The sequence below is a fragment of the Manihot esculenta genome, chromosome 13 (assembly GCF_001659605.2).
Source record: "Manihot esculenta cultivar AM560-2 chromosome 13, M.esculenta_v8, whole genome shotgun sequence".
Lineage (NCBI taxonomy): Eukaryota > Viridiplantae > Streptophyta > Magnoliopsida > Malpighiales > Euphorbiaceae > Manihot > Manihot esculenta.
The window spans coordinates 34,008,490-34,023,903 of record NC_035173.2 but is presented as its reverse complement, the minus strand read 5'-3'; the positions used below and the strand labels follow the sequence as shown (position 1 = coordinate 34,023,903).

Below are 15,414 nucleotides of genomic sequence, written 5' to 3'. Positions count from 1 at the left end.
AAATTTGTTAAGAGTTTATGAAGGTGGAGGCTATTTCTTATTACTAGAAAAATTTGGAGAAAAAAAAAAGGGTTGGTAGAAAAAGGAGATGCAAGGTTTATGGTGGCTGTGGTGATATCAATTTGGGTGACGATGGTTTGAGTTGATTTCACAAAATTACATCATCCTTAAAGAAAATGACTCTGAGAATTGAGAAGGCAAAGGAAGAGATTTGATATCACTCTCACTGTAGGAATTGGCCTACAAGTTTGGCTTACAAGTTGATTAGCATGTCAGACTTGCTATTTAATTAGGAAGTCAAATGATTTTTTATCGTATCTTGTATCATGAAGAAACTTTGGTTGGTGGTGGTGATAGCAATGAATTATAGACTCAATTCTTCTCAGGGACAAGAGTATTTTCAGGGGAGGTAGTGTCATGACTTCAGATATATAGACTTTTATTAGAAGCTATATAAATACCAAATGCCCTCAATATACAAGAACTATCTCCTTTGTTTTCTCCCTCAATTCCCTCTTCTTCTCTAATTCATATTCATTGTTGAGCCTAAATCACAGGTCCTATCTTACAAGTTGCGGAGAACTTGAAGCATGAAGCAATGTACAAACATGCCCCAAAATGATACAACCTCACCACAGCATGGATTGGAAACAAAATCCTCAAGCGAACAAGAATTCCAAATTGACAAATATAGTAGATGACTTTCATCTTCTCATATAGTTTAGTTTTCACAAGTCAACAGATAAGCCCATACAACCAACAATGGACTTTATTCAGATTGCCTATACAATTATTACTATGAAACTGTTATAAGTTATAGAAAGTAAATATGTTAATATAGAAAGTAAATATTGATAGATGGGTCAGTTGCTTAATCTTAGGGATTGTATAATCATAGGCTTGATTTTCCTTCCTGTTTAGTTACCGTCTCTCATGTATAAATAGATTGTAATCTCTATTGTGATATACAATAAATATTATCTTTCTACATGGTATCAAAACCTTTCTCATAGAGATTTTTTTTATCTTTTCTCTCTCGTAAAGTTTTAAAATTTTTTTGGAGACTTAGGGCTCCGTTCATTTGGGTTATCCATAAAGGGTAACATTTGGATCTCACCATCGCTGGAGTCACCACACCGACTCCTTGTCAGATTTGAGGTTTGTTTGCCGTTCGGGTGTTGGGTGGAGGTGTTTTATTTGGTACTGTTCATCGGCACTGTTCACGGGTGCTGTTCATCGGTATTGTTCATGTGGTACTGTTCATCGGTACTGTTCACGCCGGGTACTGTTTTCTGATTCTGTGCTTCTTTTGTTGCTATCGTTTTTGGGTTGGTTGTCCTTATGGCTGAAGTTAAAACCACCACCGTAACTGATGTGATTCCTATGATGACTAAAATCACGGAACACAAATTGAATGGATCTTCCGATCAGGGAATTTTGATATCTGCAGATGAGTATGCACAATTCATCCAATACCAGGCATCTATAAAATCTTCTAATTCCTCCTCTATCACTGCAATTGCCGAGTCAGGTAACTCTACTGCATGTCTTGTGTCTTCATCCTCCAAATGGGTTATTGATTCTGGTGCTACCGATCATATGTCAGGTAATTCTACCCTTTTGTCCAATCTTGAGTCTCATACATCGCCTTCTTATGTTACTCTTGCTGATGGCACTAAATCGTCTGTCATGGGTTCTGGTCATGTCAACTTAACCCCTTCTCTTTCTGTATCCTCTGTGTTATGTCTCCCTAAGTTCGCATTTAATTTGCTTTCCGTGAGTAAACTCACTCGTGCATTGAATTGTTATGTCTCATTCTTTCCTGATCACTGTGTTTTTCAGGATCTTTCGACGAAGCAGATTATTGGTAGAGGAAGTGAGTCAGAGAGTCTTTACGTCTTGGATCAGCAACTACCTCGATCTCCTCGATCTCTGTTATGCTCCACACGTTTAACACCTTTTGATGTTCATTGTCGTTTAGGGCATCCTTCTCTCTCGGTTTTGAAGAAGTTATATCCACAGTTTCATTCTTTGTCTATTCTAGATTGTGAGTCTTGTCAATTTGCCAAACATCATCGTTTACCTACACTGTCTCGAGTCAATAAACAGGCTTCGTCTCCCTTTGAGTTAGTCCATTCAGAGGTTTGGGGTCCTTGTCCTGTTGTGTCTAAGTCTGGCTTTAAGTATTTTGTTACTTTTGTTGATAATTTCTCTCGTACTACTTGGTTATTTTTAATGAAGAGTCGTTCAGAATTATTTTCTATTTTTGTGCATTTTATGCTGAAATCCAAACCCAATTCAATACTTCCATCCGTATATTGCAAAGTGATAATGCTAAAGAGTATCTCTCTGGAGAATTTCAATCTTATTTGTTACAAAAAGGGATTCTTCATCAGTCCTCTTGTGTTGCCACTCCTTCACAAAATGGAGTTGCTGAAAAAAAAAATCGACATCTTCTTGAAGTAGCTAGAGCCCTCTTATTCCAAATGAAGGTACCTAAATGTTTTTGGGCTGATGCTGTATCCACTGCTTGTTTTTTGATCAATCGCATGCCTTCCTCCATCCTTCATGGTGATATCCCTTATAACATTTTATTTCCCACTAAATCTTTGTTTCCTATTGAGCCACGTATCTTTGGTTGTACTTGTTTTGTTCGTGATGTTCGTCCACAGGTTACTAAATTGGATCCCAAATCACTCAAATGTGTCTTCCTTGGCTACTCTCGACGTCAGAAAGGGTATCGTTGTTTTTCTCATGATCTGAATCGGTATCTTGTGTCTGCGGATGTAACATTCTTTGAGTCCACTCCGTTTTTTCCGCCATCATCTGTTTATAACACCCAAGAGGAGAAAGATGACCTCTTGTTATACACTGTTCGCTCTTCGTCTCCTCAGACTACTCCTACACCTTTCACTCATGTGCCAGGTCGCCCTCCCATCTTTCATGTGTATTCCAGACGCTTAGAGGACTCTGACTCCGTTCCGCTACCCGCTTCTTCGTCAACCGATCCTGCTCCTACTGATCCTTCATTGTCTGATTTGGATTTGCCCATTGCTCTTCGCAAAGGTAAACGTACTTGCACTTATCCTATTTCATCTTGTGTCTCTTATGATCAATTATCCTCCTCTTCTCGTTGTTTTGTCACTGCTTTAGATTCTATTTCAATTCCCAAACCTGTTATTGAGGCTTTGTCCCATCCTGGTTGGCGTGCTGCAATGGAAGAGGAAATGATGGCCCTTGACACTAATGGTACTTGGGAGTTGATGTCCTTGCCCCCAGGAAAGCGGGCTATTGGGTGTTATTGCTTGCCTCAAGGCCCGTTTAGTGGCCAAAGGTTATGCACAAACTTATGGAGTTGACTATTCTGATACATTCTCCCCAGTTGCCAAGCTCGCATCTGTCCGATTGTTTATTTCCTTGGCGGCTACTCATGATTGGCCTTTGCATCAACTGGATATTAAAAATGCTTTTCTTTATGGTGATCTTCAGGAGGAGGTTTATATTGAGCAACCACCTGGTTTTGTTGCTCAGGGGGAGTCAGATAAGGTTTGTAGACTTCGAAAATCGCTTTATGGCTTGAAACAGAGTCCTCGGGCATGGTTTGGCAGGTTTAGTGAGGTGGTCCAACAGTTTGGAATGAAGATGAGTAAGTGTGATCACTCAGTGTTTTATAGAAATTCTGATAGTGGAGTAATTCTGCTTGTAGTATATGTGGATGATATCGTTATCACAGGAAGTGACATTGCTGGCATCACATCCCTAAAAGAATTTCTTAAAACACAGTTTCATACAAAGGATTTGGGTTCCTTGAAATATTTCTTGGGAATCGAAGTTATGCGGTGTAAGAAAGGCATCTTCTTGTCTCAAAGAAAATATGTTCTTGATTTGTTGGCAGAAACAGGAAAATTGGGTGCTAAGCCTTGTAGTGCCCCAATGACCCCTAACCTTCAACTTACCACAGAAGACAGTGAGCCATTTGCAGATCCTGGAAGGTATAGAAGATTAGTTGGCAAGCTGAATTATTTGACGGTGACTCGTCCTGATATTGCATATTCAGTGAGTGTGGTAAGTCAGTTTATGTCTTCTCCTACTGTTGCCCAGTGGGATGCTCTGGGACAAATTCTTTGTTACCTTAAAGGGGCCCCAGAGCGAGGCCTATTCTATGGTAACCATGGGCACTCAAATATTGAATGCTTTTGTGATGCTGATTGGGCAGGATCGAAAGTTGATAGGAGGTCAATTACTGGGTATTGTGTTTTTGTGGGAGGTAACTTGGTCTCATGGAAAAGTAAGAAGCAAAATGTAGTCTCCCGTTCTAGTGCTAAATCTGAATATCGAGCTATGGCACAAGCCGTTTGTGAAATCTTGTGGGTACGTCAACTGTTGGAAGAAGTTGAGTTCACAAATTCGGTGCCTGCTAAGTTGTGGTCTGATAATCAAGCAGCTATCCACATTGCCTCCAATCCAGTATTTCACGAGAGGACTAAACACATCGAGATTGATTGTCATTTTGTTCGTGAAAAGGTCCAACAAAAGATAATATCAACAGGACATATCCGAACTGGAGAACAATTAGGAGATATTTTCACTAAAGCTCTAAATGGGACTCGAGTTGATTATATATGTAACAAGTTGGGCATGATTAACATTTATGATCCAACTTGAGGGGGAGTGTTATAAGTTATAGAAAGTAAATATGTTAATATAGGAAGTAAATATTGATAGATGGGTCAGTTGCTTAATCTTAGGGATTGTATAATCATAGGCTTGATTTTCCTTCCTGTTTAGTTACCGTCTCTCATGTATAAATAGGTTGTAATCTCTATTGTGATATACAATAAATATTATCTTTCTACAGAAACCATCTTGATACCAACAGAGGACCAAGAAGCTTGACAACCTATAACAGAGACAATATGAATATGCAACAATGGTGATGTCATCACAAACAAGAAGCTTAATAAATGCATGAATGCATATCCAGTCTCCAATAGATGCCATGTCTTTGTCTCCAAGTCTGACATACGCATTGAAATTTAGTTTCATGATGTCACTTTAAATGTCCAAAGGCCATCAATCAAATTAGTCCAAGTATCAGCTAGCTTAATATTATACCCTAAACTATCACAAAGGAAAAAGCAAAAAAGAATAAAGAAAAACAGAACAATTTATATGATACATCCAAATCAAGAATTAAGCATGACACAAGGCCAAGATATGCATGAACCAAGCATTAAGAAGGGAAGTTTGTGCAACAGACCAACCAACGAAGAGCCTATCTCCCAAAAACTAAACAAGAATTTACTGATGCAAGGTCCTAGAAAGCAGCTACTGCAGATATAGGAAACCACTGCAATTAATTTACCAACAAAGAAATAAAAAGAATTTAGAATGTATATTGTATAATGCAGTTTGTTTCAGATAAAATACACGTGGAGATACAATTGCATTAGAAAAATTCTCAAGAAATTGGCACTTGTCAAAAAGGTTGATGTGTTAAATGATAATAGAAATCAAAATATCTTACCCTAAAAAGAGCCTTTTCTCCAATAAGGGAGTAATGAATTACGCCAACCAAACTATATTTGTTTTCCCCTCCATCAACTGCAAAGTACATGTGTTGATGCACATCTTGAATGGCTACAATTGCTCCTATACATTTCACGAATAGGGTTTAGTCCAAGCTCACCCAAATTTGGAAGAAATATTGGAATGTTCTTGAAAATAGACATACCATTAGGAACCATGTCTTCCAAACTGTAATCAGTTTCTTGCTGACTGGACCAACTCCTTTTTATCAGATCATTGGTTGCGTCTTCATTATATCCACCAGACAAAGAAGAAACCATGGATGAAAGCATCTGACATAATAGCGAAGTAAAAGTTACATATATGCTTTACTGACAGGACTAGCAAAGCATCAGCAGCAGGTTTAACATAATATAGGTCTTGAAAAGAGAAACAGCAGAAACTTAACATCATTCACCTGTATTTCAGACAAAGATATAGTCAGGTGAAAACCTGAAATAGAACCATTGCCAACCCAAGCCTGATTTAATGGCAGAGGACCATCCTTTGGCTTCTCAGCTGATATGAAAGCAACTAAATGATTCAAGATATAGTTCTGACGAATTATGTGACTTCCATTCAAATGCTGAAACGCAACAGTGGGTTCTCTAGTTGTAAAATGGGATGGTGATTCATTCGATATGGCAGAAGAAAAATGAGGAATTTGATTTTCATTTTCTGAACATTCTTTAAAGACCTGAGAGAAGATTGACATGCGAGAAAGCTCAAACATGAACTTCCTTAGCATATTTACTGATTCAAGTTTCACACGGACATCAATCTCGCTCACAAGTTCCTGAAGCTCACCTGTACAAATTAAACTACACATTATAATTTTATGGAGAATAATGATCAGATTTAACACAAGAAAGGATGTATACCAGAATCATCTTCAATAATGAAAATAAGAGAAAACTGAGACACATCTATGGAAGAAGCCTCAGGCAGTTCCCAGAGAGGTTGTAGCCTTGCATGTGTCCTCTCTTGGGCCTCATGTTCAGAATTTTCAACTTCCTTAACAGATGTTTTTATAATAGATAAAAGGTTTGCAATGCGATGAAGATACAAAACAAAGCATCGAGCAAACATCATCACAGCTGTGGTTTCAAGGAACAGAAGACCACCCTGCCCAATAGCATAATGTTTATCTTGTCACTCACATTACAATAGCATGTATTGGTAAACAAAATCAAGATTCGCATGCAAGAAAATTCACATATATAATACAACTTAAAAAAGAAGCTCATGTATAGGAGATAATTTGTTTCCCTCAACTAGAGATGAAGTCAGCACCTGTATCCTCCAAGAGATTGTCTGAAGATTTTCGCCAACTGAAAGCAATGATGTAAGGTTATTAAATTGATGTGCTCCAACCACTACATTCTTTATTGAGTGCCTTGTGACAAATATTCCGCCTAGTGTAACATTTATGAGTATCCAATGACTTGACATTGGAGAATCAGTTATCAAATGGGAGTTATCCACACTATATGATTGATTACCACCCGAAGGAGAATTACCAAATGAGCTACTCATCCTATCATGAGGACAACCCAAGGCTAAAGAAAATGTGAAATTAGAAAGGGATGATTCATATAACCAATTATGAGATTGCCGCTGCAAGTTTCTAACTACAAAGTGATCAAAACTTTTTCCCATATGATCCTGATACCTAAAAATTATAGACTGAATCCCTAACAAATCCAAAAGAATTTCCACTTTCCTTTCTCCAAAAGACATATCTGTACTGATATGATGAACGGAAATCCAAATTCCAAATTCTTGCAAATCAAACCCAGAAAATTTTTTACGACTCAAAGCATCATATACTTTTGTTGAATTCTCCCCTTTATCACTTATTCTGGAATTCTGAAGAATCACATCCATTGACTCAAAAATAAAAGTACCATTAATTGAAAATAAAGTACTGTTATAAATCAAAGGAACTCCTTCTGCAGTTGTCTCATTGTTGTCAGGATCTGAAAGTGCCTTACTTTGCCTCATAAAATCTTGAAGAGGTACATAACCAGTTATGTGAAGGCCATCAAAAACATAAGAAACTGCTAAAAGTAAATCTGCAACAACCTGGACAGTAGTAATATCATCAACTCATGATATGAATGAACATGTGCTAAAAACATAAGGCAACTCTGCAAACATTTTCTTTTTCAGTGAAAACGTATCAAAGAACAAAGAGCTGAAGTATAAAAATTTTTCCACTTCACTTTACTATTGTCCCTTCAGAGAGAGAACAATAAGAAATACTAAAAAAATTGCATGTCTTTCTATCAAAAACATTACTACAACCCTCGCTTTTCTACATTATTGGAAAGTAGCATTTTTATTTATCTAGGCATCAAAGTCTTAGAAATTAGAAATATGTGCATGTCCCCCACTTCCTCCTCAAAAAATAATAAAAAAAAGAAGTTGAAGATTTTCATACAACCCTTGCAATCTTATAATATTCTTATTATTAGCTTTAACATTTTGAAGGTGTAGTTCCATCACTATGGAAAGATTAGGTGAAAAAACTTGAATGGAGAATAAACCTGTATATAATTAAATAACCAACAGTAAACTTCAAGGTGTTGGCATATGGAGATGTGCTTTATTCACATTTAAGCAGGAATACTAGTTCAGAAACATAGAAAGACATGATCACCTGAAAAAAACCTTGCAATTCATCCATATATGATATAAATGTGAATCCTGTAGCTCTCCCACACATTGCAGTAGAGAAAGAAATTGTGGTAGTGCTAAATGAATGAACACACTCCCTGTGACAGGTGCAAAATTTGTGCATCATCAGAATAGCATATATGGCTTTTCATTACATTTGAAGGAGGAGGGGGGAAAGAGAGACAGACAAACAGGGAGATAGAGTTTTCACTGTAAACAGTTCCACAGTTCTCAATAACACCAAAATCTTTCACAAATAAAGGAAAGTAATGAAGATTTTCTGAACATTTTAACTGAAACATGATTAAGAAAACTTGTAACTGGAAAACTAAGTATTAAAACTGATGAGAATAAAGATGAGAACAGACAAGTATGAAGTTTATCTCAAAAAAGAGCCAGTTTTCGTCTTTAATGTTGAAGTGCAAGAATGGTGATGCTATTCTGCAATATTTGATGCATCTTATAAAAAAAAGAAAAAACAAAATTAAATTAACAGAAAAAACTCAAGACAGGAGAGGAAGTCACTTAAGATAAAAGTTAAATCCTCAGAAGCATTCTTTTTTTTTATTGGATAACAACAGAAATTTTATTAACTGAGGAACTTAAGGATAAGTGTATCCTCCTACCTAAACAACATAGAGATACAGACATCAAAGGACTAAAAGGGTAATGGCCACCAATCATGTTGAATAACATTCAAAGACACTTCTTTTGGGAGCCCATGAAGTAGGCCACAAAGCCTATAAAACCACCTTGTCCCATAGCAAACTGAATGAGGGAAAAAAACTTATTTCTAAAAAATGTGAGCATTTGTTTCCATCCAAAAGCTCCATAATACTGCAGAAAAAAAAGGGCAAAATCTGATTTTGAGAAATGTGTACATTTCACATTAATTTCAGTACCTCTTTTTTTCCTTTACAATGTGGAGGATATTATATCCTTCAAATATAATCATAATCAAAGGAGAACGTCACTGTAAACATTAGAGAGAAGAAACTAGAATAGATGAACCTAAAATCAAGCTGAACAATAGTCAAAGACAAACCCTTGAAATCACTGGATGTACAAGCTGACAAAGAGGCCAAAACCTCGTCCCATAAGAGAAGGAAAGAAGAAGCCTCATTTTTAGAAGTACTAGTAGTTCTCTCCGAGTCTCCGTCCATTTTCCTTACAAAGCAGTAAAAAAGGCTTGATTTTTAAAAATACTGACAATTCCAAGTAACTGGTTATGTTTTGTTATGAAGTTAATTATTTTATTCAGCTCAAAAGAGAAATGTACGATTTATGAAAATAAATTAAATGGTTGAGCTAGTAAAATCTCTTCATATGGAAACTGGCAACTTATGCACCAATCTACTCAGACTACTCAGACTTGGGTGGAGGAAGAAAGCATGGTGTTGGATTCTCCATGGGGTTTCAACCTTAATGGTGCGGATATTCCCAGCCTCACAGGGATCCACAACCACATCGGACACTGGAAACTGGAGACCCAATGACTCATATAAAATTTATGATTAGTTGTTGTACTCATGCTTATATCTTAATGATTAATACATCAAAATTTTTATCCGTATTTAAAATTTAAAACAAAAATGTCACAATGAAAGAAGAAAATATAAATTCAAGTAGGAAACTAGGATCCACTGAATATAGAAGATAGGGAACAGCACCCTGCTGCCATTCCATCCCATGTCTATTGCCATTTCTAGATGGAAGGGATAAAGGGTGAAGGAGGACCACCTATGACTATTGAGTAGCCCAGCAGTTAGTAACAAATGGGCAGAAAATTTTCCTTGCACATCAAAAATTTGTAAGGAGTGGAAAGCAGATGCCCTTGGGAAAACAAGAATATAAACAAACTAGACATTTGTCTGCACAATGCCCTGGTTTTTTTTAATTCCTTAAACCATTATTGTATAAATTGTGAAATGTCACTTTATACTTTGATTGCATTTTAACTGTTTATACTTACTGATTCCAAAATTAAGAATTTTACTTACAACTATAATTTATAAATATAGGTGTATATGTGTACAAATATAGTACAAAGATGTCAAGATATTCGATGATAGTAGCCTTACAAAAATTCTTGCAACTATAATTAACATTACATAGTATTCATTATTGATAGAATAAATAATCAGGATAGAATAATGGAAAGTTTGAAAAATATTTAAAAACAATAGAAAATGTGTTAAATTTTAAGAACAAACCCTGGAGACATTTGTATGAAATCTTATTATTTATCTTCAAAAAATTTTTCGACTATAACTTTCTAGATGTGATCAAGGAAGTCTGCAATGGTTTTAGGTTTACATATAGAATCTTTCTCTAGCGTTGAAGTTGAACAGATTTTTGAATGCTAATTTTGCTTGTGGCTATGGCTTTTTATAGGACACTTTTATTATCTGTTTTACTTGTCATTAGATCTCTTCATCTTCCTACTGAACTAAAAGAATCCATTGAAAACACCAAGTTGCCATGTTGAAAAACCATCAAAATGGCACAAAAATTGGGAGGTGGTTGAAGAATATGGTGTGGTTATCATGCCAAGTGGCAGGAAAATAAGCAACCACTTTGTGACATGACATGGCCCTATTATACAGCTCAGTTTTATGGTGCAGTCATGTGACCCTATTTCATTGCTCAATTTTATAATACTTACATAGATATAGATTTTATATAAATGGTAAGTATTAGAAAACTAGAAGTCATATATTAACAAATGGTAACAATATGATCTTAATTATTATCAATGATAAAAAATATAGCTAAAAAAATGGAAATAAGATGCATTTAAAAGTTTAATTGTGCCACTTGGCACACACCCACAGATAAGATAGACATATGGTAGCATCTCATTAACCTATTCAGAAACCAGCTTTACATACATAGATAAGCAATCAGCATCCAAAGCAGAACAAGGGTCAAAGAAAAAGGCACCCTTCAAAATCTCCAAGTGGCAAGATATAAAATCAAAACAAAAAGCCAAAAAAACCCACCTGAAAATTGAAAACTGAACAGCTATTGGCTTCAATATAAGAACTTGGCTCTGTTGTATTTCTGTTAAATCTCCCATGAAAATGTTCAAACCATTAACTCTCACATAAGACCTGAGTGAAAAACACGTCTGAGAAGAATACTTTTCATTATTTGATTTGGGAATTTCAATTGTCTGAGGCTCTTGCAACCTACGGCACCCTGTTTCCACATCATTAAATTCTGGCAACTGAGTTAACACCAAATCAGATTTTGAAGTTGGCCAAACAACAGCCTCAATATTGTGGATATCAACTCCAAGGTGAAAATCATCCTGACTGACTGCAGAATTCACATCATTGTCCCCAATATTCGGTCCAATCTTTCTCATTGACATCCGGATGTGAGGACCAGTTATGAATACTCCTAGTTGAATACTTTTCTCTTGAAGTATTCTCTGTAAAGTCATCTTGATTCTACTGATACAACCCTCATATTTACCTTCCCAACTAATTTCCGGTTGCTCTTCACAGGTTGGTGTCGGACTTGAAAGAACACTTGCCATTCCATTGTCCTCGGTCCATTTTAGAGCATGCTTTATCTGCCCAAGCAGGATAGCTATTGATATAATTGACAAATATCCCAAAGCCAAATTTAATCTTCCCACCATCAAGCTGCATTTCCAAAACACAGAATCTGAACTCTTCAGGCCTGGATATATCAAACAATTTTTTATCTCACAAAGAAGCCATGGGTTTTCAGAGTAATGAATCTCATTATCATCATATTTCGTGCAAGATGTCTTCCAATTCGACCACATTTCTCCAAGAAATTTTTTCAGAAGTGGGTTGTAAGCATTTTCAGCTTGACCTGCATCACTGGTTTCACCAGATTCTGAAGGGAAAACTATTTGTGCAGGCTCACCCCATAGGACAGTTTTTAAATTATCAATCCTCTTTTTTCGATTTCCTTTCACAGAACTAAAATGATGCTTTGAACTGCTTTCCTTGATTGCAGCCCCAATAACAGAAGATGACTTAACCTTTAACTGCCCACAGGAAATTGACAAGTACTGTTCAAAAATTTCATCAATGTAAACTAATAAAAATGCATCGATTGATAGGCAGAATGAGTGGATATCAGAATGTGAGATCCCAATATGTGATTCCATTTTTTCATTAACTCTCTGAACTGTGTCATTTGGAGAGACTCTGATCAAAATTTTTCCAAAGTTGAGCAGGAAGCAATATTGCATATGGTGAGCTTCATAATTGATTCCCAAATGTCTGTCAAACTTTTGTTCTTGAAAAAGAAACTTCATTAAAAAGAAACCATGTACAATTGAAAGAAAAACTCTATATAGAACATTCCAAGTGAATAGTAGCAGTGGAACAATTTTAGAGAAAATCTTGAACCAACTAGAGGCAGAGGATCCTTTATAGCCACCTTCACCATGTTGAATGTTCAAAGTTGCTCTGTATCGGGCTATTCGGCGTGCCTGAACAATAGCTTCAGCTGGCAATTGTTTTTCAATAGAAGAAATCACATCCCAATTGTGATTAAAAGAACTGCGATCATTTTGAGACATCTTAATAGCAGGCCTTTTTAATAAGCTGTCAGCACAATCTCCAAGGAGGGATAGTAAATGCTCATAAGCATTAAGATACCGTAGCCACAGACAAACAAATTCAACTAAACTATGCAATGACGACCTAGAAGGTGAAATCACAAATCCTAATCTGTTTGCAGCTAGTCTCCAAAGTTGTCTACCATTTCTGACACGTTTTGATTCTTTTGATGGTAGATAGCCAAATACCGACAAAACAAGGAAATCAACTGGAGAAAGTGAAAAACTTAATTCAGGAACACGGATGCTGAAGTCTGCCAGCTGAAGATCATTCAATTTAATGCAAGAAAACAATTCTATGGTAGAAAAAACTGAGTTTTTATTGTCTTTCATCTCATATCCAACTCCAAAACCTCTAAAATCTATAACAATGGAAATCTCCTTTAGAGGATTAAAGACTGCACCAACAAATCCTCGAAGAAGACATGCATGCTCAAAATACTGAGATTCACCATTAAACTCCTTTAATTCAACCAACCATATAAGGGCATCATTTGATACAGGAACCTGCACTTGAAGATTGGAATTGAACATCTGCAAATGACAATGTCTGAGTAGAAGATTCAACAACGAAGTTGTAAATTTATTTCTTGAGGGAGTTGAGACCAGGACCCTCTCCAGCACTTGGTGCAAGGCGCTGCCCTGATATGCAGAAAACAAATGCCAAGTTATAGCACTCAAGTCTAGTTGATCAGGCAAACAGGTCTACATTCTCTCTGTGTGCTTAGGAGAAGAAATTGTCAAAAATAACACCAAACTTTGCCCGCATTATAACCTTTGACACAGTTAAAAGAACAAGTAGAATCCAACACCATTCGGTCTTAAAATTTGGCATTTATTGAATCCATAAAAATAGCTCCTGGCCCAAAAAGTAATCTACTTAAACAAATGCATTCTTATCTAATAAAAAAAGTGCAAACATAAAAGAAAGTACCTCAGGATCAATCCCAGCAACAGCCTTCCTCTTTTCCTCATCAACCTTCTCACTCGATTTCCTCGCCCTTATTGAGCTATCATCCTCCTCCTCTTTCCTGCAGACAAAATACTCGAGCAAATAAATTAAAAATCAATGAGAATGTACATGCACACGCATGCAGTGGCCTGGCGGTAGGTTACCCCGCGAGAAGAGTGACATTGAAGCCACGAACTTCGATTTCCAAGGCAGGTACGGACCAGTTAGAGAAACGAACACTGAAATCTTCCAAACTAGCCTCTTTGAACGAGAAACGAGAGGACTCGTCGAAGAGGCGATTGAGAGAAGAGATATCGAAACTGAGGTTCTTAGCAGTTATTCTGGAGTTGATAAAGCCTAAATCCAGTTGAAACTCCGGTTCCCCAAGCAGCCATGGCTGCAAGAGAGACGTAAGTATCCGGCGAACTAAGCCGTGGAAGAACATTGTTCAATTGGCGATCGCTTCAAGTTGGGGAAAGGAATCGTCGTTTGACATTTGCATAACTTTCGATTTTGAGAAATTTTCGAGAATGTAACGGATAAATCGTTTTTGCCCTAAATTTGTGATCTTGGAGTTTCTAGAGTAAATTGCAGAGTTTAGAAGGCGCGGGAACCTTAACTGACAAGTCTATAATATGTCACCTGTCGAGTCATTTCTCATCACACGTGACCACACGTGATCTCTCCACCAGGTTTTGCCGCAGTCAATAAGTGAAAATACAATGAGGGTGAGAAATACTTTTATAATACCCAAATTACCCTTATTTGCCTTAACTCTAGGGCTGTGCACTGTTCTCAAATTTTCAAAACAAACTCAAAAACAATACTAAATCCAATCAAAATTTAAAAAAAATTAATAGTTTAAAAATTAAATCGAATTTATTTAATTTTTTAATTTTAATTTTTTATTAAAATTATACTTAAATCGAATCAAAATCTTACTAAAAAATTAATTTATATACTAAGAAGTTATTTGAACATCGTTTACAGGAAATGTTTATTTGTATAATGTACTGAATAAAATTTTACAGATATATTATTATTTTATTTATTCATTCTAAAAAATATGATAAAAATAAAAAATAAATCATAAAAAATTTATTAGTTTGTGTAAACATCCACATGTCTATACATAATAAAATCAAACATTTATAAAGTGACAATAATTAAAAATTTAAATTTAAAAGTAAATGATAAATAATATGTATAATTACGTTGTAATTAGATCAAGTAATTTATAATAATAATAATAATTAAAAGGGAGGTAAATTAAAAAAATGAGTTACTATTTAATAACTAAAAACAAAAAAAGTAATAAATTATTAATAAAGTAAGATTAAAAAATGGTAAGAATAATAAAAAAAAGAAATAAGAACACATAAATAATATATCCAATAAATAATTACATATGTTAGAATTTATTTCATAAAAAATTGAATCAGTATTTAATTTAATATAATAATATCTATTACTGCAATATCTTTTTAATGAAAAAAAAATCAGTATAACTTTTAAAGTAATTGTTCAATTGTTTTTGTCAAATTAGTATTTAATTTATAAAACACGTGAAAAAAATTTAAAATGAATAATTATTTATTCAACAAATATC

At 35.5% G+C, this 15,414-nt stretch overlaps 1 protein-coding gene across 2 annotated transcripts in view; it reads right to left on the bottom strand.

Annotated features, from left to right (window-relative positions):
- LOC110630393 overlaps positions 1-14,409 on the bottom strand; it is a 56,089-nt gene extending 41,680 nt beyond the window's left edge. For both annotated transcript variants that reach the window (XR_002490381.2, XM_021777868.2), the window contains exons 1-9: positions 13,970-14,409; positions 13,788-13,884; positions 11,250-13,495; positions 8,231-8,345; positions 6,862-7,653; positions 6,450-6,693; positions 5,987-6,375; positions 5,735-5,861; positions 5,528-5,652 (exon numbers count right to left, since the gene is read on the bottom strand). Coding sequence is in view for 1 of the 2 variants with exons in the window: in XM_021777868.2 (XP_021633560.1) it covers positions 5,528-5,652; positions 5,735-5,861; positions 5,987-6,375; positions 6,450-6,693; positions 6,862-7,653; positions 8,231-8,345; positions 11,250-13,495; positions 13,788-13,884; positions 13,970-14,250 (4,416 nt within the window). In the remaining variant the exon portion in view is untranslated. The remainder of the gene's footprint in view (positions 1-5,527; positions 5,653-5,734; positions 5,862-5,986; positions 6,376-6,449; positions 6,694-6,861; positions 7,654-8,230; positions 8,346-11,249; positions 13,496-13,787; positions 13,885-13,969) is intronic.
- Positions 14,410-15,414: the final 1,005 nt, after the last annotated feature.